Source organism: Jatropha curcas, chromosome 5 (assembly GCF_041381405.1).
Source record: "Jatropha curcas cultivar XTBG-Jc1 chromosome 5, XTBG_Jcur_1.0, whole genome shotgun sequence".
NCBI lineage: Eukaryota > Viridiplantae > Streptophyta > Magnoliopsida > Malpighiales > Euphorbiaceae > Jatropha > Jatropha curcas.
Genome location: NC_143155.1, coordinates 18,831,394 through 18,858,503, shown reverse-complemented (window position 1 = coordinate 18,858,503; position 27,110 = coordinate 18,831,394). Strand labels below are relative to the sequence as shown.

Here is a 27,110-nt window from a genome sequence, read left to right as displayed (position 1 = left end):
GCAATTGTTCTAGAACTCTCGATGTCCCATCTAACCAATACTCAGCTCTTTCTGGACTATCATCCTTGTTAGCACTGAATTCTTTCGCCCCATATTTCCGAAGCTTCTCTAGTGGGGGCTTCCTTTCTCTTTCTACTACTATTGGGGCTTGCGGCATCACCCCTGCCATCTGTCTAAAAGTGTCTGCGAGTTGCTTTAACAGCACCTCTTGACCTGGTGCTGCTGGAGTCTCACCCTCCACTGCTCTGGAGGCGTGTGACTCACTCTCACCTTCCTGAGACATCCTCCTAAAATAATAACAACTGCTTAGTTCATCAGGATAGTCATGGCATGTACATTATACTGACTTATGCATTCAAGCCCGGGGAAATTAAACCTAGGGCTCTGATACCAAAATTTGTAACACCCCTTCCCGGTCCACCCGTTAACCCGAATGAACCGAGTCGAGATGTTACAAAACTGGTTGACTAAATGTTCTAACATGCTGATGTCATAATAGTTACTGACTAGTTTATTATACAGAAGCTGGATGACTGTATGATCTGGCATGCTGCTATCATAATGAATATATATATATAATACAAAAGCTGTTTACATTAATACTGTACTGAATATATATATAACATGATACGAGTGTACAAAATGGAATGGGCCCAACTGTGTGCCTTGTACATGCCACGAAAGGAATATATAAAGGTACACATCAAAATGAGAAGCTACCCTGAAGACTGTGTCTTCTACAGATGAACTGTTGCAGTTGTAAGCTGACGCTCTCTAGACCAGTCTCAAAAACCTGCGAGTTAAACAGGTAACTCGCTGAGCTATACGAGCCCAGTGGATATCTCAACATAGAAAGAAGTAATTAAGCACATACACATATAGCAAGAACCATGTAAACACATATGGCACAAACAATCACTCGTATTATGATAATGTCATTTTGCCTTGATGATCTTTCTTTCTATATATGATACTGTATGATTTATGTAATGTTATGTCAAGATATCGGTATGGCTCCATAAGGTTATAGTGAAACCGTAGTGATAAGTGAAATAAACTGTATGAAACTGGATGAAACTGTATGCTATAGGCCCCGAACCGGATTCGCCTATGCCAATATTGACCGTTTTGGTGCCCCTAACCGGATTTGCACCGCACGGTTTAATCATATCCACTCAACGGCCTGTAGCCGGAGTTCCAAACTGTATGGGGCGCAGATCTGCTATTCTATGTCGCGACATAGCCTTATCTACAAGGTTTCTACCCAACCTCAATGGAGCTTCTTATGTACATGTCAATAATATAACACCATAACACATAAATGGTTGCATAACTTCATAGTTCATCATGTTGATTTAATTTCACATCATATGAATGCTTGTATGTTGTTTTAATCCATGTTCTTATGTTGTATTTTTGTTGTAAAATGATTGGATGCATGCATGTTGAGCAAGGGAATGTAATTACATAGCAAATGAAAGGCAAAAGAGTGTCAAAGCATCAGTCGCGAGCGCGACATTCCAAGTCGCGAGCGCGAGATGCTTCCCAGAGAGAAGTCGCGAGCGCGTCTTCAAACCTCGCGAGCGCGAGAAATGCATTTGAGAGTCAGAGGGTTTTCTGGCTCAAGTCGCGACCGCGCAGCACAAGTCGCGAGCGCGAGATGAAGTCGCGAGCGCGCTTGTGTGATTCGCGAGCGCGAGATGCGCACACTGAGAGTCAGAGAGCTTCTGGCCAAAGTCGCGACCGTGCATGTGATCCTCGCGAGCGCGAGTTGTGCAATTGAGAGTCAGAGAGCTACCTGACTCAAGTCGCGAGCGCGCAATAGGAAATCGCGGGCGCGACTTGCTTTCCAGTATGCGCGAGCGCGCGACGTGATTCTGTGCAGTCTGTATTCTTTTGGCCATAACTCTCAATAGCTAACTCCAAATTGAATGATTCAAAAGCCCATGTAAAGCTAACACAGAAAGGAACAAATAACTCTTCTATGACAATTCCTAATTCCATCATTATATGGGTGCAAAATCAAGATGAAGTTGCTGGTAACATTTCCAGCAAACTCTGTTTCCGCTTCATATATTCATCCCCTGTTTTCACATCATTTCCAGTACTTCCACCCAACAACAAGCAACATATCATCTCATTAGCAACACACTACACAATTTCCATGCAAAGAAAATAGTAAACAACATGAGATATCAAACCTTGACGTCAAAAGCTTGAACTCTGTTTCAGCTTCTCTTTTCTGCAGCTTTTGAACTTTCTTCTCCTATACACAAGAATTCTCATAACTCATCTCCAATATAACTCAATGAAATAGGAAATAACATCACACTTCAAGGAATTCTACTTACTTGCAGTTGACTTAATGCTTAACTATGTTGACAATGGAAAGAAAATGGGCGGGACAAGTAAGAAAAGAAGGAAAAACGAGAAAATGGGAAAGTGAGTTGATAAGAACGGGTAGTCTCTAGAAGAAGTGATTTGGCTGTGAAAACTCTCTAATTGGTACCTCAAGTATACAAAGGCTACAACTTACTACCCAAGCTATATGTTTGGAGGCAAACAAGTCCTAAACTTTCCATGCAAATAAGTCCACTTATCATCCATTCTACCCCAACCAGGTTTGGTTCAACCCGACTCAACTCAAGAGGATGTTACATGAACAAAATTTTGGGATCACTCATATTATAGATAACCATAGCCATTTCGGCTTCATTATGTATATGATTTAAGTCTAGAGGATGCAAAGTAGTGGCCATTTTTGAATATAGTGTGATCGATTTTGTAACACCCATTTTCCAGTCAAGTAGGATTAGATAATGGATGCCACACTGCAGTGCCGAAGGTACCAAAACATGATTCTAGTCTTACATATTAGAATGTTAATAAAAACAATTTAGTTACAACTTTTACCATGTCAATAAGCCCATATAACTTAGAAAATAGTTAAGGTAAATCTTATAGAAAATGGCAAGAGTTTTCCTTTGTTTTAAAAAATTTTCCAGTTAAACTTAACAGTTAAAAATGTCCATTTATCATTGAGATTATCTCTCAAAAAGTTTTACTGAAGTTCAAAATACTCAAACATCTCATGTAATTATAAACATTGAAAACAGTATCTATAATATCTAAATAGTCTTTAAACCATAAACTCATTTAAAACTCTAAAAGGAAGAAAATAAGTGAAAACTTAAACTTATTACAAATTCCAAAATAAAACTCGAGTCTTAAATCCATAACTATTACATTTCCAAAACAAATTAAAACTCATAAACTCTAATAGTCCATATTTTGAAATACAAGACTGGGAACTTCTTCCTCTAATGCAAGATCTCAAGTTCGACTAGCACCGCCAAAGATGAAACCTACGTGAGATAAACAAAATCTCCCGCTAAGTATAAAACTTAATGGTGCTTATCACATGCATCTAATAATGGTGTCTGAACCATAGCATACATAGCAACATACAATCTCATACAATTACTATAAAGGCTCTCAAGTAATATGGTCACAAAAACAACAAATACCATACTCAAGTATTAGGGTTATGTATATATCTTACTATATAATCAATTAACAACCAAATCATAACTTAGATGGAAGTTCAAAACATTAAATCATTACTTATATACAAATGTACATATACGTATAAGACAAGATATTTCTATTCACAATCAATGCACCAACCACACAGATGTATACAATATTTCGAATTAGATCATTTTCCATATACTCATTTCGATTATGCTCATTTCATTTATATTCATTTTATTTTCGAGTCTTATTAGTAACTTAAAATAGAAGCAAAATAGATATCAAGTCAACTAACTGATAGTAGAGCTCTCTAGGATTGCTAACTGTCTTTATCATACTGGCATAAGCCTTTTCAATTTAGTAGAGCGCGTCTGCTCACTCATAGGACACCCACTTGTCTAGCATATGATCATAGCTTCAATGTCCAAATCTGTCTCAATAGCAGTGCTAGTACTTACCCTCTGAGATTTCATACTTAAGCATGCAAGATTTCCATAATCAAATGATCACATTTCACAACCATTTATCTAAGTGCATAATATAGGCCTAGTTATTCATAGTCTTACATCAATCTCATTCTTATTAGATTAACTCACATCACGTATTCTATATCTTAAGAATAACATTAACTTGTCAAAATATCATAACATTCTCATCATACACATTTACATACATAAGGAACCATAGGTAAAGTAAATGTACCTTTTTGCATTAACTCCAGATTTAGACTTGTAGTCTCGGTCTCTTTGTTCACATAATATTACATATATACATACATTCATCATGTCCTAATACCATTATACTACACATCCAAATAAATCACAAACTGCACATGCATTACTACATGCATTAACCATTTCTTTTCCTTTATTCCTTAAGGTATTTTAGTATGTATGAAGACTTGAAGATAAATTATTAGAATTTAAAAGAAAATGCTTAAAGTCCAGAAACTTTCACAGCTTAATTATGGAAACCAGAAATCATTGTGGAAAAGTTATTTTGAAGTCAGAGACTTTCATAACTTAATTGTGGAAAATAGAAACGAATGTGTGAAAAGTTGTCTTAAAGTCCAGAGACTTTCATAACTTAATTGTGGAAATCAGAAACAACCGTGGAAAAGGAGCTGGTAACTCTGAGACCACAACAAATCTACATTCTTCCATATTACATAATTCAACACCCAATTTTAATAAGTTAACCTTATCACATTAACATAAACTCATCTAAATCATCATCCAAAATCACAAAAAGAATTCCTAATTTGATCATCATAAACCCTAACTTTTCAAAATTATTCAAGTGCAAAATCAAATGCACAATAACAAGCAGTAATCTGATTTATTGCAATTTAAACACCAAATTAAAGCCAATTAAGTCTTCTCCTTCCCTTTATCTCACCTGGAAGGTTCACCACCCTCTACGAGCACACAACATAAAATCACAAGATCAATGATGCAACACTAACTTTTCTAATGCGATCTATGATGACAAAACATGAATTCTAATGTAACGCACACACACTAAATTTTAATTAATTTCATAAATTAATTTTTAATTAGGCTATAAATAGCCAAAATAGAATAAATAAAGAAAAATTAAAGGAAAATATGAAAAAATCATATTTAATTAGAAAAATCAGAAAAATTAAATAAATATTATTTTCATACTCCATTTCATTTTAATTGGTGCAATTAGAGTTTAATCACATCAAATTCCACAATTAGGCTTTCAAGGGTATAAATTCACAAACCTAAATTTCAAAATCATTTTTATGCACTAATGATCATATTCTAACATGTAATGCGTGAATAGATATAAAATGACACATAAAAACCATGAAAGTAACTTATCCAGATTGATTACCATGCCAAAAACCTATTTAGCATGTAATTTAGGCCTGATAAGTCCCCATTCAAAATTCAGGAAATCCAGGGCGTTACAGAATTTAGATGTTATGGAGAATTGAATAGATTTTCCTTTAATCAGATCATTAACTGTGATTTCATTTATATGTGGCCAAAGTTTAGAAGTCGAGGATTCTAATTGTAAACTCAAAAAATTTGGCTCAATATTCCATTTCATTTTGGCCGCAATGTATTGCATTTGGGCACTACTTTCTGAATTTTATTTAAATTTGGAGAAACCAAATTTTGCTTTTAATTTTCAATTTGAATTAAAAAACTATTTAAGTTTAAACGAGTTAAAGACAAAATTTAAGTCTTTCCTTCTTTATTTTCGATGAAAATTTTGAAAATTTATGCCTTCAATGAATAAGTTCAAATTTTGGCATTTAATTTGACTGTAAATTTTTTTTCGTTTTTGAGCACATATTATGTAAAACATCCCCATTCTAATAAAGTATGATAGAATTAATACAGAAGGTTGAAAGCAACGCCCAAAATGATATAAGTAGGCAATATATGCACTTCTTGGGACTGTTTTTTATGCCAGCTATTGTTGCCATAATTAATGAAGAAACTAAGGCATATTAGGGACAAAACTTCGTTTAACTAATTTTCTTAATCCAAGAGCTTTTTCTGTTTTCTCTAAATAAAGAGAACAGAGGGAGTATAAATGATGGAAAATCAAATTTGGAAAATTTAAAATGCTCAAAACAATTACTGCATTTCATTAAATATTTCATCCATTTCGATCATTAATTATTGAATTAGTGTGCCTTTTGGGACTCTCTCTTTATGAGTTGGCTCCATCATATTAATATTAATGCAAATTAAGGGGATATTAGGTAAAAAATGGAAAAAGTATTCATTTTAACTACCACCTTAATTCTTGTGCATTTTATGTTTTCTCTAAATAAAGAAAATAGGAGGGTAATAAATTTATTATTAAACTAGTGTTAGAACATGCGCAATGCACGGAGCAATATTAAAGGATAAAATAATTTTTTATACTTCGACACAAATACAACACGAAAATTACACGATTGACACAAACACGACACGTTTAACCTGCTTAATATCACAAACAGGTTAAATGGGTCGTGTTGACCCATATATAACTCGTGTAACCCGCTTAATATCATAAATAGGTGAAGTAGATGTGTTAACCTATATACGATCCACTTAACTTGCTTATAGTATTTTTAACTTTTAACCTATTTATCTCCAATCACATTTAAAAATAAATTTTCACACGTAAAATGCATAAATTCTTCAAGATTCATAATTAAAATAAAAAATTAATACAACAATAAAATTTAAATAGGTTTTAGTTGGAGTATTTATATCTAACACTAAGATTACCTCTTTACTCTTAAATAAATGGGTCACTCGTCTAACCCTTGTGTCAACCCATGACATAACACGTTTATATTCGTGTTATAAATTGACAACTCGTTTATGACACGAACTTGTTTAACCTCGATCTTAACCCATTTATTTCGCATGTTAGACTAATGGTATTCGCATGTCATAACTCATTTTGACACCCCTAGACCGCATCAAAAAATGCACATACACTATTAATGTATTTTTTAATAGTGATAATAATTTTAAGAATTTAACTAATTATATTGAAATAAGAAATTAAGTATTTTTTTATTTTATATTTATGATTTATTATAAATGATTGTTTATTTATTTGAAATATTAATGTATTATACTTATTTAGTGTAGCGTGTTCTAAGCGTGTGGATCTCCTACTTTTTTAAAAATTATCGTATCGCGTACTTTCTGGTATCACATGATGAAGTGTTTTTTAATTTATTTTTGTATCTTTTTTATTAATGAATAATCAGAAAAAATAAGAATGGACTAATTTTTTTTTTTGGAAAAACTTTTGCTACTTATTTTTTTATATAAAAGAAAAATAAAATTAATTTTTCTCTACAAATTTATTTTATAGTTTTTTATTTTCCTTCCAATTTGAAGAGAAAATTATCAGAATTCTTTTCTCTTGTATTCCTTTTCTATTTCCAAATAAAATACTTTTTGCTTATTAATATTAATTTTGTTTTTTTTCCTCCTATATGATATTATCTAAAAATATAATTATTTTTTTTCTTATAATCCGCACGATGTTCAGGGTAATATTAAAAGATGAAATAATATTTTATAACATCATTCAAAAATAGTAAAATTATATAATAAAATGATAAATTGTATCTTATTGAGATATGCTGAAAAGTTGTGATGCTAAGATATGTCTTCTTAAGTATCATGCGAAACTTTTCATAAGGTATGCAAAACCAAAAGTCATGCATGATATAACCTATATTAAAAAATGCATACATATTATTAATATATTTTTCAATAGTGATAATAATTTTGAGAATTTAACTAATTATATTGAAATAAGAAATTAAGTAGTTTTTATTTTATGTTTATAATTTATGATAGATGATTATTTATTTATTTGAAATATTAATGTATTACTTATTTATTGTAGTGTGTCCTAAGTATATGAATGTCCTACTTCTTAAAAATTATCGTATCCGTGTATTCTGTGTCTGTGTAACCTAGCTTCTAGTATATGAGACTGCTTCTTACATCAAGCTAATCAACCAATATTTTTTTTGTTACCAATAAAAATGAAGTGTGTTTTTTTTTTAATTTGCTTTTTTGTCATTGAAATAAAAATTTATTGTTTTTTGATTTTATGTTTATTATAAATGATTGTTTATTTATTTGAAATATTAATATATTACTTATTTAGTGTATTGTGTCCTAAGTGTGTGGATGTCCTACATTTTTTAAAATTATCATAACTCGTACATTCTTATCTCTTGTGTCATGTGTTTATACAACTAGGTCTTGGTATATGAGACTACTCCATATACTAAGTTAATCAACTATGATGTTTTTTTATTACTAATAAAAATGAAGTGTTTTATTTAATTTGTTTTTGTGGGATTGAAATAAGAAATTTATTGTTTTTTTATTTTATGTTTATTATAAATGATTGTTTATTTATTTGAAATATTAAAGTATTTTTTATTTAGTGTAATGTATTTTAAGCGAGTAAATGTCCTACTTTTTAAAAAATTATCGTATCCCATACATTCTGTATCTCGTATCTCATGTCCGTGCAACCTATCTCCTGATATATAAGACTACCCATACACTAAGGTAATCATTAAAATAAGAAATTAAGTATTTCTTATTTTATTACTTGGATTATTTGTATTTTAATTAAATTTTAATTTAATTTAATGTATTATCTTGATTGGATTTAACTAATAGATGTTATCATGATAAAAACATTATCTAAAAATATAAAATAACTTATCTTTTTACAATTGCTATTCTTACACCTTATCTTCTTATAACCGTGCTAAATAATTGTTATCCTCCTCATATTTGACAATTTCAGATGTTTACACTTGGCTTTCATATAATACAAACTGCTCTCTTTTATATATATAGATTAATGAATTCTATTGTGATTATATATATATATATATCTATAACTAGGAGATTTAAGTTCCTTTTGAGTCGTAGAACAAAAAAAAATTTTATTCTTCCAATAAATACGGGATCTTTCTTGTGTTCTCACTTTTATAGCAATTGAAGTCGCTTATCACCACAGTCAATACCTGACCTTGTTAGTTAACTCTCTGTTGGCTATTTTAGTTATGAAATTTTGGTTAATTTTTAGGCAAGAGTTTTGTCCTCTTTATATTATTTATATTAATTTTAAGTGATTAATGAAATTTTAATGTATTATATTAAAAAAATAAATGGATTGTTTCATTAATTTAGAAATTGTTTTGCAAAAATGTGTAATGCAGATTAAAAGTGTGTAATTAAGTTAGACAACTCCTATCAAGCTTTTGAAAGCGAAATAGAATTGACAGTTTTGATTCTTAGATTCTCTTCAATGGGAAGTAAGAATAATTATATTCTTAGAGAAGGAGGTTGTTAAAAAGCATTAAATGGAGGTTATAACAATGATTTATATGGTAATAAAAATTGCCACGTAATAAAAATTGGATCTTACAGAATCATTTTTTTGATTTGTCACATTATTCAAAGGTATCAAATTGAAAAACATATAATTATTCTGTTTTTTTAAAAGGTATACATAATTAAGTGACAATAAATTTTTTTTTCCCAAATCAAATTAATTTAATTTGAAGTTCGTAAAAAAGTTTAATTAATTTATTAAATTTTAAACTTAAATTGAAAATTAAGTAAAAGTTGACAAGTCAAATTAAACGTACCTTCCTTAAGAAAGAAAGAAAGAATGATGAGTTGGAATCTGTCAAGGCGATAGTTGAGGAATCTTGTCTGTCTCTTTTTGTTTCTATTGATTTGGACGGCATTGAAAAAGAAGTGTCCCCTAACTATACCAAAATGGATCCCACTTTTTTCCCAATTTCCTAAATTCCTTCATCACATTCAACAAATCTTAACTTCATTTCATGCAACCACAAACATCTCCAAACCTTTTTTTCTTTTCACTTTAAGTTCCAATAAATAGTAAAAATTACTAAATTATTCATATTAAATTATTCTTGAAATTAATTAAATATTTTATTAAATAGAATTATTAAAAGATTAAATATTGATATTTTAACTTTATTTATATCAAGATTTAATTAATGATAATGTATATTTAATTATTATATCTATTGACCAATAAACATATTAAATAAAGATAAAATAGTAAATTTTAAATATTTTACTTCTAGAAGGGTAAACGGGACAACAATTTGGGATGAATAAAAAAAAATAGACAAAAATTACAGGACATATAATCTTCCGGAGTTAAAACAAGTGGTTCTTAAATATAATGATTATTATTAATAAAGTTAATATGTGAGTAATAATTTCTATTTGTTCTAGATACTTCAATAAATCGATCTTTAATCATGGATGTTAAATTAACCTTTATTACTGGGTTATTGCATATAAAATTCATGTATTTCTCATATTAAATGAATTAAAGTTATATTACATGTTTTATAAATTTATTGTGTTTAAAGAAATGCTGCTTTTATGGATTTTAAATTTCTATGCAGAAGTGTTGAAAAAATTTAATATGCGTGTTTTTAATAAATAACAAAAAGGGATAAAAGTCAATCCGAATCAACCCTATTAAATTGAATCAATTCATTAATTTATAAAAATTTTAAAACAATTTTAGGAGCTAAATTAACCTAAAAAGTCAAATTTGATATTTTTAATCATTTTAGATAAGTTTAGAGGTTAAATTTGACTTTTTTGATCCGCTAAACAAGTTTAGGGCCAAATTGATATTTATTCCTTGGATTTTGTGGTAGCTTGCTAGTTAAGTTCTTTTACTTAGACACATATGCATTTTAATATGGCTCCCTAAAGAAAGAGGATACATTTGTTTGGCTCAACTTGTGTTAGGCACAAGATGGGTAGAATGTTTATGTATGATTGCATAAGGTAAAAGTGAGGATAGTGAAAAAAAAAAATGTGTACTTTATCTCAAATTAATTTACTCCATTAATAGCTTTTTCTTTCTCTCACTTTGAACCCAACTCTTCCTCTCTCATTCTCTTTCTTTTCTCAAACCAAAAATCCTCCATCTAGCAGATTTATAAAAACAACTTGTTCGTTTCTTTTAATTCCTAATCGTTCGATGAATCTCTCTATTATTCATTGATGATTCTAGTTAATCAAGAGAATTGGTGGATCAAAGTAAGGATAAAAGAGAGACGTCGTTAACGAATTTAGTAATATCTAAGATGAAGATACAAATGATGTTCGTTTTTGTATCCAAATCGGATTTCATTTTAGATTATAGGCCAAATTCAAAGGAGGTAGTGAGCCAATGCAAATCCAGAGTTGCATGCTTGGACTTTGGTTTAGAGAGAAAAAAAAAAAAATCTATACTTTCTCTTTTCTCCATTTAAAAAAAAGTAAAGTAATAAATATAAAAGGGCATTATAGAAAATAAATTTATTTGGATTTAAGAGGACATTATAGAAAATTTATAGGATCGTGTTGTGCCATTTACTTAAAGAGAAATTGTGGTTGTCACTTGTTTGACTATATATATATATATTTAGAATTTTTTTTTTTAATTAAAGAGGAGAGTCAAACCTAGATTAATTGTCAGATTGTATATACACTTACCAATAGAGTGTTCATTTAATATTATTATTGATAAAAAAATGTTATTGAAAAATATTAATGAGACTCCATCACATTTATTTTCATGCATTCTAATTATAAAAAGTTTAAAATAATTAAATAAGACTCTGAAACTTATTTAGGATGACGCTATCTAAAAACAAAATTTTAATCTAAATATGAAATAGATTGAAAGGTGATTAAGCTTTCTTAATTTTTTCAAGAGAAAACCTTTGTCACATTTAATTATTTAAATGCATATTTAAATATAATCTAAATTAATTTTTCACGTCTCCAATATCGCCTTTATCACATTGAAAAATGAACGAGAGACACTTCTTTTTAATATTATAGCATTTTTAGCATTGAGTTTTCATTAGATAAACAATATATATTTAAACATATTTTTGTTAAATAAACATGTCTCAAATAAAATTTACCAATATTAATCGAAATCTAATAATATTAATAAATAAAAATATAAAATAATTTAAAATTAGGACCATGCATTGCGAAGCTCCAACTAGTATAAAATGAGGGAAAAAAAACTCCCTTCCCTTAATTTTCTTCCACTCTCATATTCCAGAAGGGTTAATTTTAGTCCGAAAAACCTTGCAAATTCTATTATTCTGGTTTATTATTTTTACAAAATTTTAATTTGAGTATAATATATGTCTCCTTCCCTCGGTGGCCGGTAATACAACGTGAGATAGACCTCAAAGAACAGGAAGTTATAAATGAGTGTGAATCCAGCCAAAGAATAACAAGTGCAATCTAACCAAAAATTCTCTCAGCAGAGCATGTGAATGGAGTCCCACAGTACAGCTCCTGTGGCACATGCAAGTCGAGGACTGGGACTAGGAGAGATCTCATTCAATAAACAAGTCCTTGTCAGTCTCCTAGGTGATATGCGAGGGTGTCACCTTGTCTCTGTTTCTTAATCCAAAATCATAAAGTGTCAGTCTCCTAGGTGATATGCCAGGGTGTCACCTTGTCTCTGTTTCTTAATCCAAAATCATAAAGTATATTCTGCAAGATTAACTATTTTAATAGCCTGTTAATCTAAAATTATAGAATATATTCGGTAAAATTAGATATTTTGATAGCTTGTTTTAATAGCATTTAATTATTAATTGTTTAAATAGATTTTCATAAAATGTTAAAAATTAAATATTATATTAGTTAACTTTTTACGAGAAGCTACTTTAACATTTAAAAACTAATTCAAATTCTAATTCAATCAAAATGCTAAAAGCTAGTTAAATAGATGTTGAATACGGTCATAGTCGACAATCCAAAAATGGGAATTACTTGCACCGCATACAGATGCAACTAATTCTGAAAGGAGCCAGTGAAAAATGAATAGAGAGAGCTTTGTATTATCAGTAATTCATGGTGGGGGAGGACAGTTAAAAAATTATGGAGGGGTCAAAATTGAAAGTTCGAGTAAATTAAGAGGCATAATTTAGAGTAGAGCTTAAAGAGAGCATGACCACCTTGGCTCCCTCTCTATCTGCCAATGGAGGGGAAGGGGACCGGGAAGGTTTAAGCTGCACTACATGATTGACACCCCAAAAAGTATATAAATGCCTATATACATGTATATATTCTCAGTGATGAGTGTCATTACAACAGCATTTGTGAATCCTCAATTTAACTTCGGTTCTCTCAACTTTTTGAGTCTATGAATTAATCACCAATATGGCGATGTTTGCATTTGCATTTCCATTGTGCACGTAGATACTCAGAATAAAAAAATTTGAAGGTTAAACCAACATATTTGCATCATTAACAACTGCCTAAGTGTTTTGGCCTCTAGCTACAGCTTGCCTAGTTTTACTGGCCGTGTGACATGCTGTGTAATGGGAAGGCAGCTTAACCCACAAAATAATGAATTGTCACCTTCATGCAACAGGGGGCATGTGACTTAACAATTCTTGGTCATAAAGTTGAGTAGCAGATTGAACTTGCTGTCAGCGAGAAAGAGCTTCTATTCTAGCAACCAGGCAGCAACTAATTTCAACCCTTCCAACCCATTGTCTTCAGGTCATTTTTTTTTAGTTCAACATGCTTCCCAATCCTGAGATCAATAGAATTATAATTATATAAGATATGGTTGATTGCAATTCCATAATCCTGGTAGAAATTTAGATAGCAATAGAGCTTCGTCAACCAAATAGCAATGATATTCTAATACATGCTCCCTCAACTCTCCTAAGGTCAGTATATCACTACAGCTGCTGAGACCAAAGAGAGACATCAATATACAGAATACTTTAATTAGGGGTGCAAATCAGCCGAGCCGGCTCACAAACTGTTCGAGCTTGACTTAAAAAAAAGTTTAGAAAAGTTCAGCTCGAACCAGCTTGCTTAACAAATGAGCTGAGCTTGAGCCTAATGATATTCAGCTTAAAAGCTTGTCAAGCCTTATCGAGCTTATATATATACATATATATATATATTCGTAGAACATTTATTTTAGGCTTACTCATGCCTCGAGCTCAAAATTTTTCAAGTTGAACTTAAGCCTAAAGTTTTTAGACTTGTCGAGTTTTGAGCCGAGCTAAATTCTATCGAGTTGAGCTTCGAGCTTGGCAGGTTTGAGCTCGGCTCGGTTCATTGCACCCCTAGTAAAAATATCTGGGTTTGGGATAAAAAGTATGGGCCTTGGAGAGGATGGTAGTGGATTGTCAAGCAGGGGCAGGCCAGTCAACAGTAGTTGGTCAACAGTAGTTGCACAAATTCATCATTTAATTCATTAATTAAGGAACCTCTTCTCTCCCTCTTGTCTCTCTTTCTTTCTTTCTTTCTTTTATATGTTTTTATTGTGAATGAGCATTTTTATTGAGGGGGAAAAGTCTCTCTTTCCTCGCTCTTTGCCTGGCATACACCCACACAAACAAAATCCATAATAATGGTCTTATAAACAGAAATATCAGAGAGTTACCCAAGATCTGATGGAAGTCTATAACCACCAATTCGCACACGCTTCAATGAATAAACCTGAAAAGATAACAGTCATAGTTGATGTAAACATGAATTAGCATTAAAACTGAAGGATAGAAAATAAATATGGAGTGGCTCATAGTGCCTAATAAATAATAAGCCAGGCCACTTGAATTATTAATTTTGTCCATGTTTTATCAATGTTCAGATTCAATAGTACATATTCAATTCCGGATACTCAGTTATACTAGCAATATGCTATCAATTTCGATGTGCCTAACGGACACTTAAGGTTCCATTTTGGAAAAAGAGGGGGGGGGGGGGGGGAGGGGCGCTAGAAGAGGGAATGGGGCAAATATGAATAATATTCCAAGAACAAATGTGCCCATGAAAGCATTTAAAAGTTTCTCATCTCAAAAGCAGTTTGATGTAAGAGATTATGATACTATTGTGCAGAAACTATTCCTCTCTGAAGATATGTTCAATTGACATTACAAATGTGATACTTAAAAATAAGAGCAGAACAAATTTTTTGATATCTGAAACTGGCTTTATAAAAAAAGCAAACAGACCTCTAGTCCAGCATTCTTAACTAGTTCTCGAACTTCATGATTCCTCCCTTCATGAACCTGCACGATTGGTTCAAGTAAATAAAATAATCCTAATCACTTCTGTGTCTTAATCAGCTAGAATGAGGAAACAGAACTTTGACACAACAAAGGTTCAAGTCCAAGAAGACAAAAGAGCACATTATATAAATTAAAGAGAAAATTTGTTCAATAAATGCTTTGATAATATCATTAATCATCTGGATAAAGGAACCTCCATGACCACCATATAAGACATGGAAGATATAAGGAAAAACTAAGAGCAAGGCCAATTGTTCTGCGCAAACAAATAAGTATCTTACAATGATACATACATCATCCATAAATTGTTCCTCGATTTAGTTTCCAAACACACACAAAAAAAATTCTAATAGAACTGTATCATAGAACATATTGATCATGTGCCTTCGAACTAAGGCCCATCCTGATTCTATTATAGCTTTTCATTACATTAACTAACATATAATACAGTGCAATTTAAGTTGTGTAAAGAACATGCAAAAATTAAAAAATTCAGGAAAACCATTAGATTCCTTCCCAGCGAGCATAATGTCTCAGAATTGGTCCAAATCAAAATTTGGAAAGACAATGTATGCTTTAAAGGGTTAATTACATTTTGTGGTGCCTAAACTTTTTGATTTTTTCTATTTTGGTATCTAAACCAAAAAATTTTGCAATTGAATAGTTGCACTATTAAAAAAAGTGACAATTAAGTGCATTTGGCTGGATTATTTTGCTGGAAAATTAAAATGCATCATTTACTGAATATATGACATCAAACATAAAGACATACTCCATTCATATCTTCTTTTTTTTTTTTTTTTTCTTTTTTTTCAACTTTTTATTGTCTTATATCTCTTTTTTTTTTTAAAAAAAAAAAGTTTCAAAAAATTATTTTAATTTTCTTTCAATTCCAAAACAATATAAAAGAAAGAGAGAAAAAGAAAAAAGAAAGAAAGGTAATAATCTAGGCAAATAAATAAAGTAAAGGAATTAGATAAAATAGTTCAATTTGATTTTCCGGTGACAAATTCCAACAAAATACAATTACTTGCACAAAAACAATTAATTCAAAACTTAATTGCAAATTTTTTCTATTCAGATATCAAGGTAGAAAATATTGAAAAAGTTCAGACACCAGAAATATAATTAACCCATTTTTTTAATTATTTATTGCTATTGCACTACTTTTATTAGACATGTAACTTTCTTTGATGTTAATCATTAGAACAAACCTTGTTTTCTTTGTAAACTTCAAGACAAAGGTCATCAAGTAAGACTAATTGATTTTCTATCACAGTTGAAAGCATGCTTGCTAATTCAATCATTACCATTGTCTAAAAGACCACTTCACAATTAGCCAAATCTGATCCAATTCAAGAGCAACTCCAATAACTTATTATTCATAAACTCCATGAAATTTAGTTGGGATTTTGACCCAGTTGAACTCTATTTTTAGAAACAATCAAGATGCCAACTTTCAAAAGCAAAGCTCCAATATGAATGAGAAACAACTAATTTCTTGCAAAGACAATTCCACCACAATGATTCGTGAAAGTATGAAGTAATAAAAGAGTGCTGTATCTGAAACAGAAAACAAGTACCACTATACGAAGACGACGTCTTGAAATATCGGGCTGCCGTGGTAGTAACTCCACAGAATCTGGAGTGCAGTGTACACCCTCAACAATTGTTCCTTCGCTGATGGTTATCAAATGCCGTTTGTTTACCTCACCCTCTACTGTTGCAATGTATCTACAATTGGAAATCATGTAATTTCCTTGAATTCATGACAATTCCAACTTCTAGACCATATTCTAATAAATCATATGTAATGACTCTATTAATGTTTCAGACACCTTTAAGACACAATAATAAACATGGAACCATCTTTATTTTGACAGTTTAATCTAATGACCATTAGTTGGCAAGAAGAATGAGAAAGCACATGAATTCTTACTCCTTCGATAGTTTAAATGAAGGATGTGCAAGTGCTTGAGCAAAATCTCCTGCATATAAAAGCATTTTGAGTCACTACAAGTTAGCCCATTTTCGTTCCATTTAGAAATTCAGATATGAAGCTGCAGAGACATCAATGTACAGACCATCATTGGTCACAATAATCAATCCAGATGTGGCAACATCAAGGCGACCAACAGTAAAAAGTCGAGGTTTAGGCAATCCTGAATTTCTTCTTTCCTGAGTTAAACAAAAAAACAAACAAATAAAAATAAAACACATGTTGAAAATGCAAACATTCAAATCCAATAATCTAATTTCTCTTATTTTAATTTCCACAAAAAAATACCAAAATAAGCACTGATATAAAAACTTGCAAGCCGCACCTACCCAACCCTTGAAATAGTCATCAAACAGGCTGATCACAGACTTAGATTCTTTCTCCCCAGAGGAACAAATGTACCTGTCTTAATCAGATTACATTAATTCTGAACTACAATCACAGAAGACCCACAGAAATTAAGCAACGCCGAAGATATTGCTACTCACCCTTTTGGCTTGTTAAGAGCAAAATACACTTTTGGAGGCAATTTCTTAGGAAGTCGATTTCCATCGACATAAATGATATCCCTAGCAGGATCAACTCGAGTCTGAATATCATGACAAGTAATAAATAATAATATTCACAACAGAGCAACAAAAGAACCATTGCTTCAAGAAAGAGACATATTATTATCGGAAACTATCAGCTCACTTGAGGAGTATTGCAAACAGAACCGTTAACAGTCACTTTGCCTTCAAAAATTAACTCTTCGCTATTCCTTCTTGATGCCACTGATTAAAATTTTAAGACAAAAAAGTCAACAATTCCATAAAATATTAAGTGTTAAGGCATGCATGTCAGCATTTCAATGCAAATTACCTCCAGCTGCAGCAAGAACCTTACTAAGACGCTGCGGTGGCTCCCTGAAATTCTCATTGTAAAATCTCCGAGCAGCTTTGGAAAGATTCCGATCTGCCGGAGCGTTGGAATTTCCATTGGCAGCAAGCTCCTTCTTCACATTCTCCTTACTTTTCTTTTTCTTCTTAGCATTTTGTGTTTTAGCATCGGCGAGAGCATGGATGAGACGCTTTGGGGGGTGAGACTGGAGTTTAAGATTGCCATCATCGCCGCGGACAATCCAGGGAATGTAGATTTGACCAGTGGCACCAAAAGCGTCGGATAGAACTTCGTCGTTTTGGTTGGGAAAGTCTATATGGGGCGGTGGTTTCGGTTTGGGTTTTGGAGGGGCGAAAGAAATGTTGAATTCTAGAGAAGAAGAGGAAGAGGAGATAGAACAAGATATGCGAGGGACTGTACGGAGAGGTTTGAGAAGAGAAAATGAAGGTTTTGAGAAGATGAGGTTTTGGATTTGGAGAGATGAGAGTGCAACGACTGATGCCATTTTTGTTTTTGTCGGAGTTAATCCTTACGGGTTATGGAGAAGAAGATAGCAGGAAATGGATGAAGAATTGGGTTGGGCTTTGGGTTAGAAATAGCAAATGGGCTTTCCTTATTAGGCTTTCCGTTTTGTTATCCATGACAACAACAATGACAAGCACCCAAGGGGGAAATTTTCTTGTTTGGTCCTCTACAACTGCAACCAAAATTACTCGCATTGCATTGCAGGTCTTGCATTTTCTTTTTCCTTAAAATTTATTTTATTAATATAATTTTGTGTTTTATTTTGGCTTAAATCTAATTTCATAAATTTTTAAAATTTTAACCATTAAAAATCTCTTTAATGAGATTCAAAAAAAAATCTCTTTAATGAGAAAAGTAAATCAAAAGTATCCAATGGAAATAAATATAATAATAATTTAAGAGCCCAAAATAGGCTGTTAAAATAATATTTTTGCTTGTTGTTAATGGTACAAATACAAAAGTGAGAAAAAAAAAAACTATTCGCAATCGATAATTTTGCATTTAAAAATAAATAATATTAAGAAAATTAGACAATTTCTAATATATAAGCATTATAATTATAATATATCTTTTAATTTAAATATATTCATATTTGAATCCTCCATAATCAACAATAACATGGATAAAACATAAAAATTGAGATTTTTGATTTTTTTTAAAGCAATGCTTTTGGTGGAGGTTTGTTCCGAGACTATGTGGGAAATTGGGTTGTGGGCTTTGGTTTGAATATTGGTAAAAACTTCAGTGTTAGGGGCGGAGCTATGGGCAATCTTTATTGGGATTCAACTTGCTGTTAATACAGGAATCTCTAATTTACAGGTTGAAAGTGATAATTTGGTTGTTGTCCATATTTTGAATGGAGTTGTTTGGCCTCCTAGGTCTGTGTTAGCTATTGTCAAGCGCATAAAGGCTTGTTTGCAGTCTCAAGGTTCCTATCAAATCACTTACATTTACAGCGAAGCAAATTTTGCAGCTGACTGGATGGCTACTTTCTCATCATCTTTGGAGTTAGGCACTCACATCTTTGAAGATGCTCCTATTGGCATCTGTTCTATCTTAGAGCAAGATGTTAGGGGAGTTACTTTCTCTAGGCTAAGTTCTAGTTAGTCTCTGTATTTCTCTTTTATTTACCAAAAAAAAAAAAAAGAAGAAGCTAATCCTTTAGCTTGGTCGTCTGCGTTGCGTTCAAACATGTCTAAAAGTGAGTGACCCTAACAAAAATCAATAACCCTAAACGATATAATTTTCCATAGCAACATAAGTTTTTTTTTTTTCTTGAAGGAATAGCTACATAAGTTATTTTGGGAGGAAAAGTTAGCAAACTCTCTCTCTAAAAAATTAGGTAACTAGTTACCTAAAATAAATCACCTAGAGAAATTTACAAAGTCAATTCAATTATAATAGAAAGTGATCACAATCTATCTCTTCTGAAATTTTCAAAGACATTAATGTTCTCAAATTGAATTTGTGCAGGACCTAAATTTGTTGCATGATAGTTGTATTTGCATGTTTGATGTTATGTGGCTCTGCCTCTTACAAGAGAGGGTTTTGATTTGTCTTTTCCCACCATTCCCCATTAATAAGTTTATTAGGAATTACAATCATTGAAACATGAAGCTAAGACTTTAAAAAGTAAAAATATTCATGTTTATACTAGACTGCGGGCTACGAGGTAGCCCGAGAGGACTCAAACTTAAAACCTTAGACTTGGACTCGTCAAATTGGTAAAAACACTTGTAGTCAAGAGAACTCAAACTCAAAACCTTTGACTCCCTATTTAAGTGAGAAAACTAATCAAACCGCACCTGATCGGCTATTTTTATCTCCTTTTTATTGGACAAAATAGTCACTTGTGTTAACGTGGATACAAGGTCCATTAATGGGTACTAAAAGCAGCTTTTTTGAGCTTTCAACGCAATTCTTTTGGCAGAATGAAAGTCTTCAATATGAAGGTGGTGAGATAGAAGATTTCAATATCAATGATATTGAAAATGCTAATTACAATATGATATACAAGATTGTGAAATCATTATCAAATGGTTTGGTTATTGTTTAAGATTAGGATACTACACATGACATTTTGAAAATAAATCATTAGATGATGAACTTCATTTTTATATGGAGCATTTAGTTGATACAAGAGGTTTACTTTCTCACATTGGTTAAGCGAAACCGATAGTTTACTCACACATACTCACAACCAATGTGAAATTGTGTTATGTAGACAACTACCATTTATTTGGAGACAACGTCAGTTTCCTTTTTCTAGGGTCCAGAGGGTTGGAAAGTGGGATCTAATAAAGCCTTGGCTTCCTGATGATTATTGTATGCTTTTGGAACCCATCTCTCTTTTGGCGAGGCTATGAATATGCTAACTTAGAGAAGCATTTCTACCGACACTTTTAATGTTAAATCATCATACTCTATTGCTAAGGTACCAATTTTGAATTTGATACAGTCCCGAATCTGCGATCGAGTTATGGGTCTCTCGTAAGTGGAAGTGGAAGGTGTTTGCGTGGGTGAAGATGTAGAATTCTTTTTACGACTTATTTTGAATGAATGTAAGGCTCAAGTTGAGGGAACCTTAATACCTCTGAGTTGAAGTACTCAAGACTGTAATGATTTTCGAGATTTCTCTTCATTGATGTTTATGAATACAAGTTGTGTAACAACCATTGCTACATCAATGGAATCATGACCCAACATGGAGGTGCACCCTCCTAAAACAAAGGAAATAACTGAAATAGAAATGAAAGTGGAGGACTCCTCCTTACAATACGGAAATATTGAAAAAAAATGCTTAAGGAAAAATTCAACCAACAACTAAAGATAAATTGAATTGGTCAGCCTTTAGTTCTTCTTTTCCACGTCACCATCAGTGGGTTCCATACGTGGCTGCTTCTTACGGCCATGAGTGTAACTTGTGTACATTTGTAGTGGCATTGTATCAATACTTCCGGACCCCAAAGAAAGCTTGTCCTCGAGTTTGAATTGTGGATATCGTTTGATCATATCTTGAGCATTTTCCCAAGAAGCATCAGTTGGTGAAGTGTGGCTCCAGTGTATCAAAACTTCTGACTGTCCAACCTTAAAACGATGGTCCAAAATAGCAAGTGGTTGAGGAGGGTCATGAGCTGGAATTGGAGGAAGCTCTAGTTCATAATTGACATTGCCTTCATGGTATGGTTTGAGTGTGGAGACATGGAAAACTAAATGTAATTTTGCTTCAGCTGGTAAGTTCAACTTATATGCCATAGAACCAATTCGCTCTAATACCTCAAAAGGTCCAAAGAATTTTGCGGCAAGTTTCTGATTTTTCCTTGAGGCTAATGAAGATTAGCAATATGGTTGAAGACGCAGTAGGACTTTGTCTCCGATATTGAACTCTAATGGTCGGTGCAATTGATCATATTTAGCCTTCATTTTGTTCTGAGCTTCCTGAAGGTTGTCTCTGAGGTTTTGCAGCATGGAATCTCTTTTTTAGAGAATGACATCCACTGCCCCAATGGTAGGACTTCCAGGAAGATAAGATAATAGCCTTGGTGGTGGTCTCCCATATACGGTTGCAAATGGTGTGGTCTTGAGTGAGGAATGGTAGCTCGTGTTGTAGCAGAATTCTGCCCATAAAAGCTAATCACACCATTTGTTGGGTTGTGTACTTGTGAAACACCGCAAATACATCTCCACTGTTCGATTGGTGCCTCCGTTTGCCCATCCGATTGTGGATGATACGCTGAACTGAAGCATAATTTAGTTCTACACAAATGAAATAATTCCTTCCAAAAGGAACTTGTGAATGTTACGTCTCGATCACTGACCATGGTTTCAGATAGCCCATGTAATTTGAAAATATTATCAAAAAAAGATCGAGCTATACTTACGGCTGTATATGGATGGGATATAGCTAAAAAGTGCCCGTACTTAGAGAACCTATCAATCACCACCAAAATCACATTTTTTTTCCTCTGGAAGTGGGAATTCCTTCAATAAAATCAAATGAGATATCAGCCCAAATTTGCTGTGGAATGGGCAAGGGCTGTAACAGACCAGCAGGCTGCAGTGTCTCTGTTTTGTGGCATTGACAAACATCACAAGGTCTTATGAATCTTGCACCATCTTCTTCATTCCATGCCAGAAAAAATCTCTTGTTATTCGATGTAGCGTCTTTTGGTAACCTTCATGGCCTTGGTTGTGAAGTGCACTAATCACCAATGAAATTGACGAAGAAACGTTGGGAATGTAGACCCGCTCCTTGAAGAAAAGAAGCCCTTATTTTAGACTCCAGTGTTCTGTTGAATTGTCATTGTTTAAGGCTGAAATTAGCTATTGGACTTCTTCAGATTGTTGCTGTTCTTTTCGTATTTCATCAAATAAATCCAGATGAGGCATGGAAATGGCGAGAAGACTCTTCTGGTCTACATCCCAGCGCGATAACGCGTCTGCCACTGTATTGTTTTTACCAGCCTTGTATTCCATAGTGAAGCCGAAGGGCATCAACTTACTCACCCAATGTTGTTGAGGTGATGAGAGTGTGCGTTGCTCCAGTAAGAATTTTGGCATATAATGGTCTGTTCGTACCAAAAACTGCCTGCCCCATAGATAGGAATGCCAATGTTTGATGGCCTTCACTAGCCCAATTAACTCCTTTTCGTATGCTGGAAGACTGTTGTGTCGTGCTGCCATTGCTCGGCTAAAGAATGCTACAGGTTTGTTTTCTTGTAGTAGAACAGCTCCAATTCCTATGTCTGAAGCATCACACTCGATAACAAACATTAGTTCAAAATTTGGAAGAACTAAAATAGGTGTGTTAGTCATTGCTGACTTTAGTTTATCAAATGCTTGAATTGCTTCATTTGTCCATTAAAAGGAATTCTTCCTTAGCATGGCAATGAGAGGTGCGACTATAGTACCATAGTTAAGCACGAATTTCCGGTAATAGCCCATGAGACCAAGAAATCCTCTCAGCCCCTTAATTGTATTTGGTCTTGGCCAGTCTGTAATTGACACAATTTTTGTGTGGTTTACTTGCACCCTCTCCTATGAAATGACGTGACCCAAGTATGAAACCTGAGTTTGTGCAAAGGTGCACTTGGTGCGCTTCAGGAATAGCTGGTTTTGTGCAATATGTGGAACACTTGGCGCAAATGATGTAGATGCTCCGCCTATGTTTGACTGAAAACGAGAATGTTGTAAAAAAAAACCAAGACGAATTTACGTAGTTGATCTTTAAATATCTCATTCATCAAGGCTTGAAAAGTGGATGGCGTGTTGGAGAGCCCAAATGGCATGACCAAGAATTCGAAATGACCATGGTGACTTCGAGAGGTTGTCTTCTCGATATTTGGAGGATACATGGCAACTTGATAATATTCGGATAGCAAATCTAACTCTGTGAAGAACTTTGCTCCTCCCAATTCTTCAAGTAGTTCATCAGTAACTAGTATGGGGAATTTGTCTTTAATAGTCTTTGCATTGAGTTCCCTGTGATCCACACATAAGCGCCATGAATTATTAGCTTTGGAAACTAGAATTATCGGAGAAGAAAAGGGAGAACGGCTGGGACAGATGATCCCTTGTTGTAGCATGGCTGCACATTGGTGTTCTCTGCACATTGGTGTTCTATCTCATCCTTTTGTCTGTGGGGGTATCTATAGGGTTGTACCACCACGGGTCTAGCTCCAGGCTCCAAGGGAATTCGGTGGTCATATGATCGGCTAGGAGGCAGCCCTGTTGGTTGATCAAAGAGAGCAGCATTTTCCATCAGCAATTTTTGAAGCTGCGTGCCAGGGTCATTGGTTTGATGCAAGGAGTTGAGTTCATGATGCTTCTGCCATGGTCTAGAATGTATTCCTTTTAGTTTCACATGTCTTCCCTGTATGGAAAAAGACATACACATGATATAAAGTCCCATAAAATAGGACCCAGTGTTCGCAACCAGTTAACACCCAAGACAATGTCGAAGTCAGTCAATTGCAGCATAAATAAGTCCACTATAAAAGTATTTGACCCCAATTCAATCGACATCCCCTTGCAAATTCCTGGGTTATTGATTTGCTCACCATTAGCTACATTGACAAGTAACCCATCCTTCCCATTCACCTCAGCCTTCAATTCTACCACTTTGGAAACAGATACAAAACTGTGAGTGCTTCCAGAATCAATAAGAACGAGTACCTGACCTCCCTTCCAACGACCATTCAATCGCATGGACTGTATATTTCTCGTTCCCGTAATAGGATGGAGAGATATCTCCGGCGGCAGTTCATGCTCCGACTCTTCAGTTGATTTGTCCCTCTCTTCTAAGTCAATCCAAAACAACTTCTTGCACTGATGGCCTCGCACAAATGTTTCATCGCAATTGAAGCACAACCCCTTCTTCCTTCTTTCTTCCATTTCTTCTCTATTTTTATCAAAGGGTTGGTGCCAGAATCTACAATTGGTGAATTGCGTTTGTTGTCTCGATTGGTGGTAACCTTGGGATATATTTTTCTTTCATATAAGCGAGACATGCTCATTGTCGTTACCAGATACTATGGTTGGTGGAGCTCCACTTCAACTGATATGGACTCTTGCAATCCGCTGAGATACAACTGAATCTTCTGATTCTGAGTTAAGATTCCAGCTCTTGAAACCAACACTTCGAATTTGTTCTGATACTCCTCCATTGAACCCGTTTGTTTAAGCTTGGCTAGCTCCCCCAATTTGTTGCTTCGGATGGGAGGTCCAAACCGCAAGTTGCATTGGTGGATAAACTCTGTCCAAGTGGGATCCGGACTATCCTGCACCATCTGCATATACCATAGTTGAGCAATTCCCTCTAAGTGATAAGAGGCTACGCTCACCTTTTGGTCCTCAGGTGTCGATTGATGCCGGAACAAGTGCTGACAACGGCTAGTCCAACCTAAGGGGTCTTCCAGCCCATTGAAGCAAGGGAAGTCAAATTTTGTGAATTTTGGTATAATGAAGTTTCCTCCAGAATTTTCAGAAACTGTTGCACCAGAAATTCCCTTATCTCTCCTTATTTTTGCTTGACTTTCAGCACTTGAAGAAGTCAACTCCTTTTTTGTGGATTCCAAGTCAAGAGGCAAGGCATCTAATTTGGCATAAAGTTGCTTAACCTTCTCATTACGGGCCTGATCGGCCTACTGCTCGGATAAGAGTAAATTGAAGAGTTTGGTAAGCTGGTCTTGAACCAATTCGCCCATAACTACTGGCTCTGATGCCAATTTGTTACGATCCCAAATCTGCGATCGAGTTATGGGTCTCTCAGAAGAGGAAGTGGAAGGTGTTTGCGTGGGTGAAGATGTAGAATTCTTTTTACAACCTATTTTGAATGAATGTAAGGCTCAAGTTAAGGGAACGTTAATACCTCTGAGTTGAAGTACTCGAGACTGTAATGATTTTCGAGATTTCTCTTCATTGATGTTTATATTTATAAATATTTATACAAGTTGTGTAACAACCATTACTACATCAATGGAATCATGACCCAATATGGAGGCGCACCCTCCTAAAACAAAGGAAATAACTGAAATAGAAATGAAAGTGGAGGACTCCTCCTTACAATACGGAAATACTGAAAAAAATGCATAAGGAAAAATTCAACCAACAACTAAAGATAAATTGAATTGGTTAGCCTTTAGTTCTTCTTTTCCACGCACCATTAGTGGGTTCCATACGTGGCTGCTTCTTACGGCCATGAGCATAACATTTGTACACCTGTAGTGGCATTGTATCAATTCTTTAACTACTGTGTGGAAGTGCATTTGGAAAATTTCAGTTCCTTAATGCATTCGGTGTTTTCTTTGGTTAGTGTTTCAAGGTAGAATCAACAATTGAACTTCAAGCTTTGCTTTATAGTATCTATCTTGCCTTAGACATGGGTATCAAGGTTTGATATTGAATGAGATTCTATGGTTGCTAAAAACACCATGTAGTCCAATCTATGGTTGTTCCAATATGATCAATTAGTTTCATACTCTCCTTTATCGGGCATGGCAAGTTCGCATGAGGCATTGCTATGTGAGGCCAATCAAGTTGTTGATCATTTAGCCAATACGGTTGTTTTTTCAGCTATTGAGAAACAAGTTTTCCAGGTCCCTCCTCTTTCTGTGACTATTCTTCTGCAGAATGATCACCATGGCATGGCTTGGCCAAGACTAATTAGAATTGTTTAAGTACTTTTTGCTTTTGTTTTCCATGGTCTCCCCCTCCTTTGTAAAAAAAAAAAAAAAAAATTACCATATAAAAATCTAATTCATTAAATAGTTCCTTGTTTCTAATTAAATATTTTTTACTAAAATCTTAGATGTTAATTAAAGTTTAATCTTATAAATAATAATAATTTTTTTCGTTTTATCGTTTACTGTTATTTTATTAAACTTTTAATATCGTCCTATCAAATAAAACTAATTTAAAAATAATATTATTACTTATAATATGAATATTATTTAAATAAAGATAAATTTTAGTTAAAAATTATTACACATTAAATTAATATTAAAAAATCAAGATAATATGAGAGAAAAATTT

The 27,110-nt window shown here is 33.4% G+C and overlaps 1 protein-coding gene and 1 pseudogene across 1 annotated transcript; both read right to left on the bottom strand.

Annotated features, from left to right (window-relative positions):
* Window positions 1-13,179: 13,179 nt before the first annotated feature.
* Window positions 13,180-18,595, bottom strand: SVR1 (pseudouridine synthase family protein). Its single transcript, XM_012223057.4, has 10 exons — window positions 18,036-18,595; window positions 17,868-17,947; window positions 17,663-17,763; window positions 17,504-17,576; window positions 17,260-17,353; window positions 17,115-17,163; window positions 16,759-16,909; window positions 15,119-15,175; window positions 14,548-14,603; window positions 13,180-13,680 (listed from the first exon to the last, which is right to left on the bottom strand). The coding sequence occupies exons 1-10, from the start codon at window positions 18,556-18,558 to the stop codon at window positions 13,620-13,622; spliced, it is 1,245 nt and encodes a 414-aa protein (XP_012078447.1). The 5' UTR covers window positions 18,559-18,595; the 3' UTR covers window positions 13,180-13,619.
* Window positions 18,596-22,901: 4,306 nt separating this feature from the next.
* Window positions 22,902-26,309, bottom strand: LOC149496326 (uncharacterized; annotated as a pseudogene).
* Window positions 26,310-27,110: the final 801 nt, after the last annotated feature.

Coding starts and splice junctions, on each gene's coding strand:
- SVR1 (XM_012223057.4), bottom strand. CDS start 18,558: ATGGCATCAGTCGTTGCACTCTCATCTCTCCAAATCCAAAACCTCATC. Junction 17,577..17,662: donor GCTCTTAACAAGCCAAAAGG/GTGAGTAGCAAT, acceptor TGATTAAGACAG/GTACATTTGTTCCTCTGGGG. Junction 17,164..17,259: donor GATTATTGTGACCAATGATG/GTCTGTACATTG, acceptor TTTTATATGCAG/GAGATTTTGCTCAAGCACTT.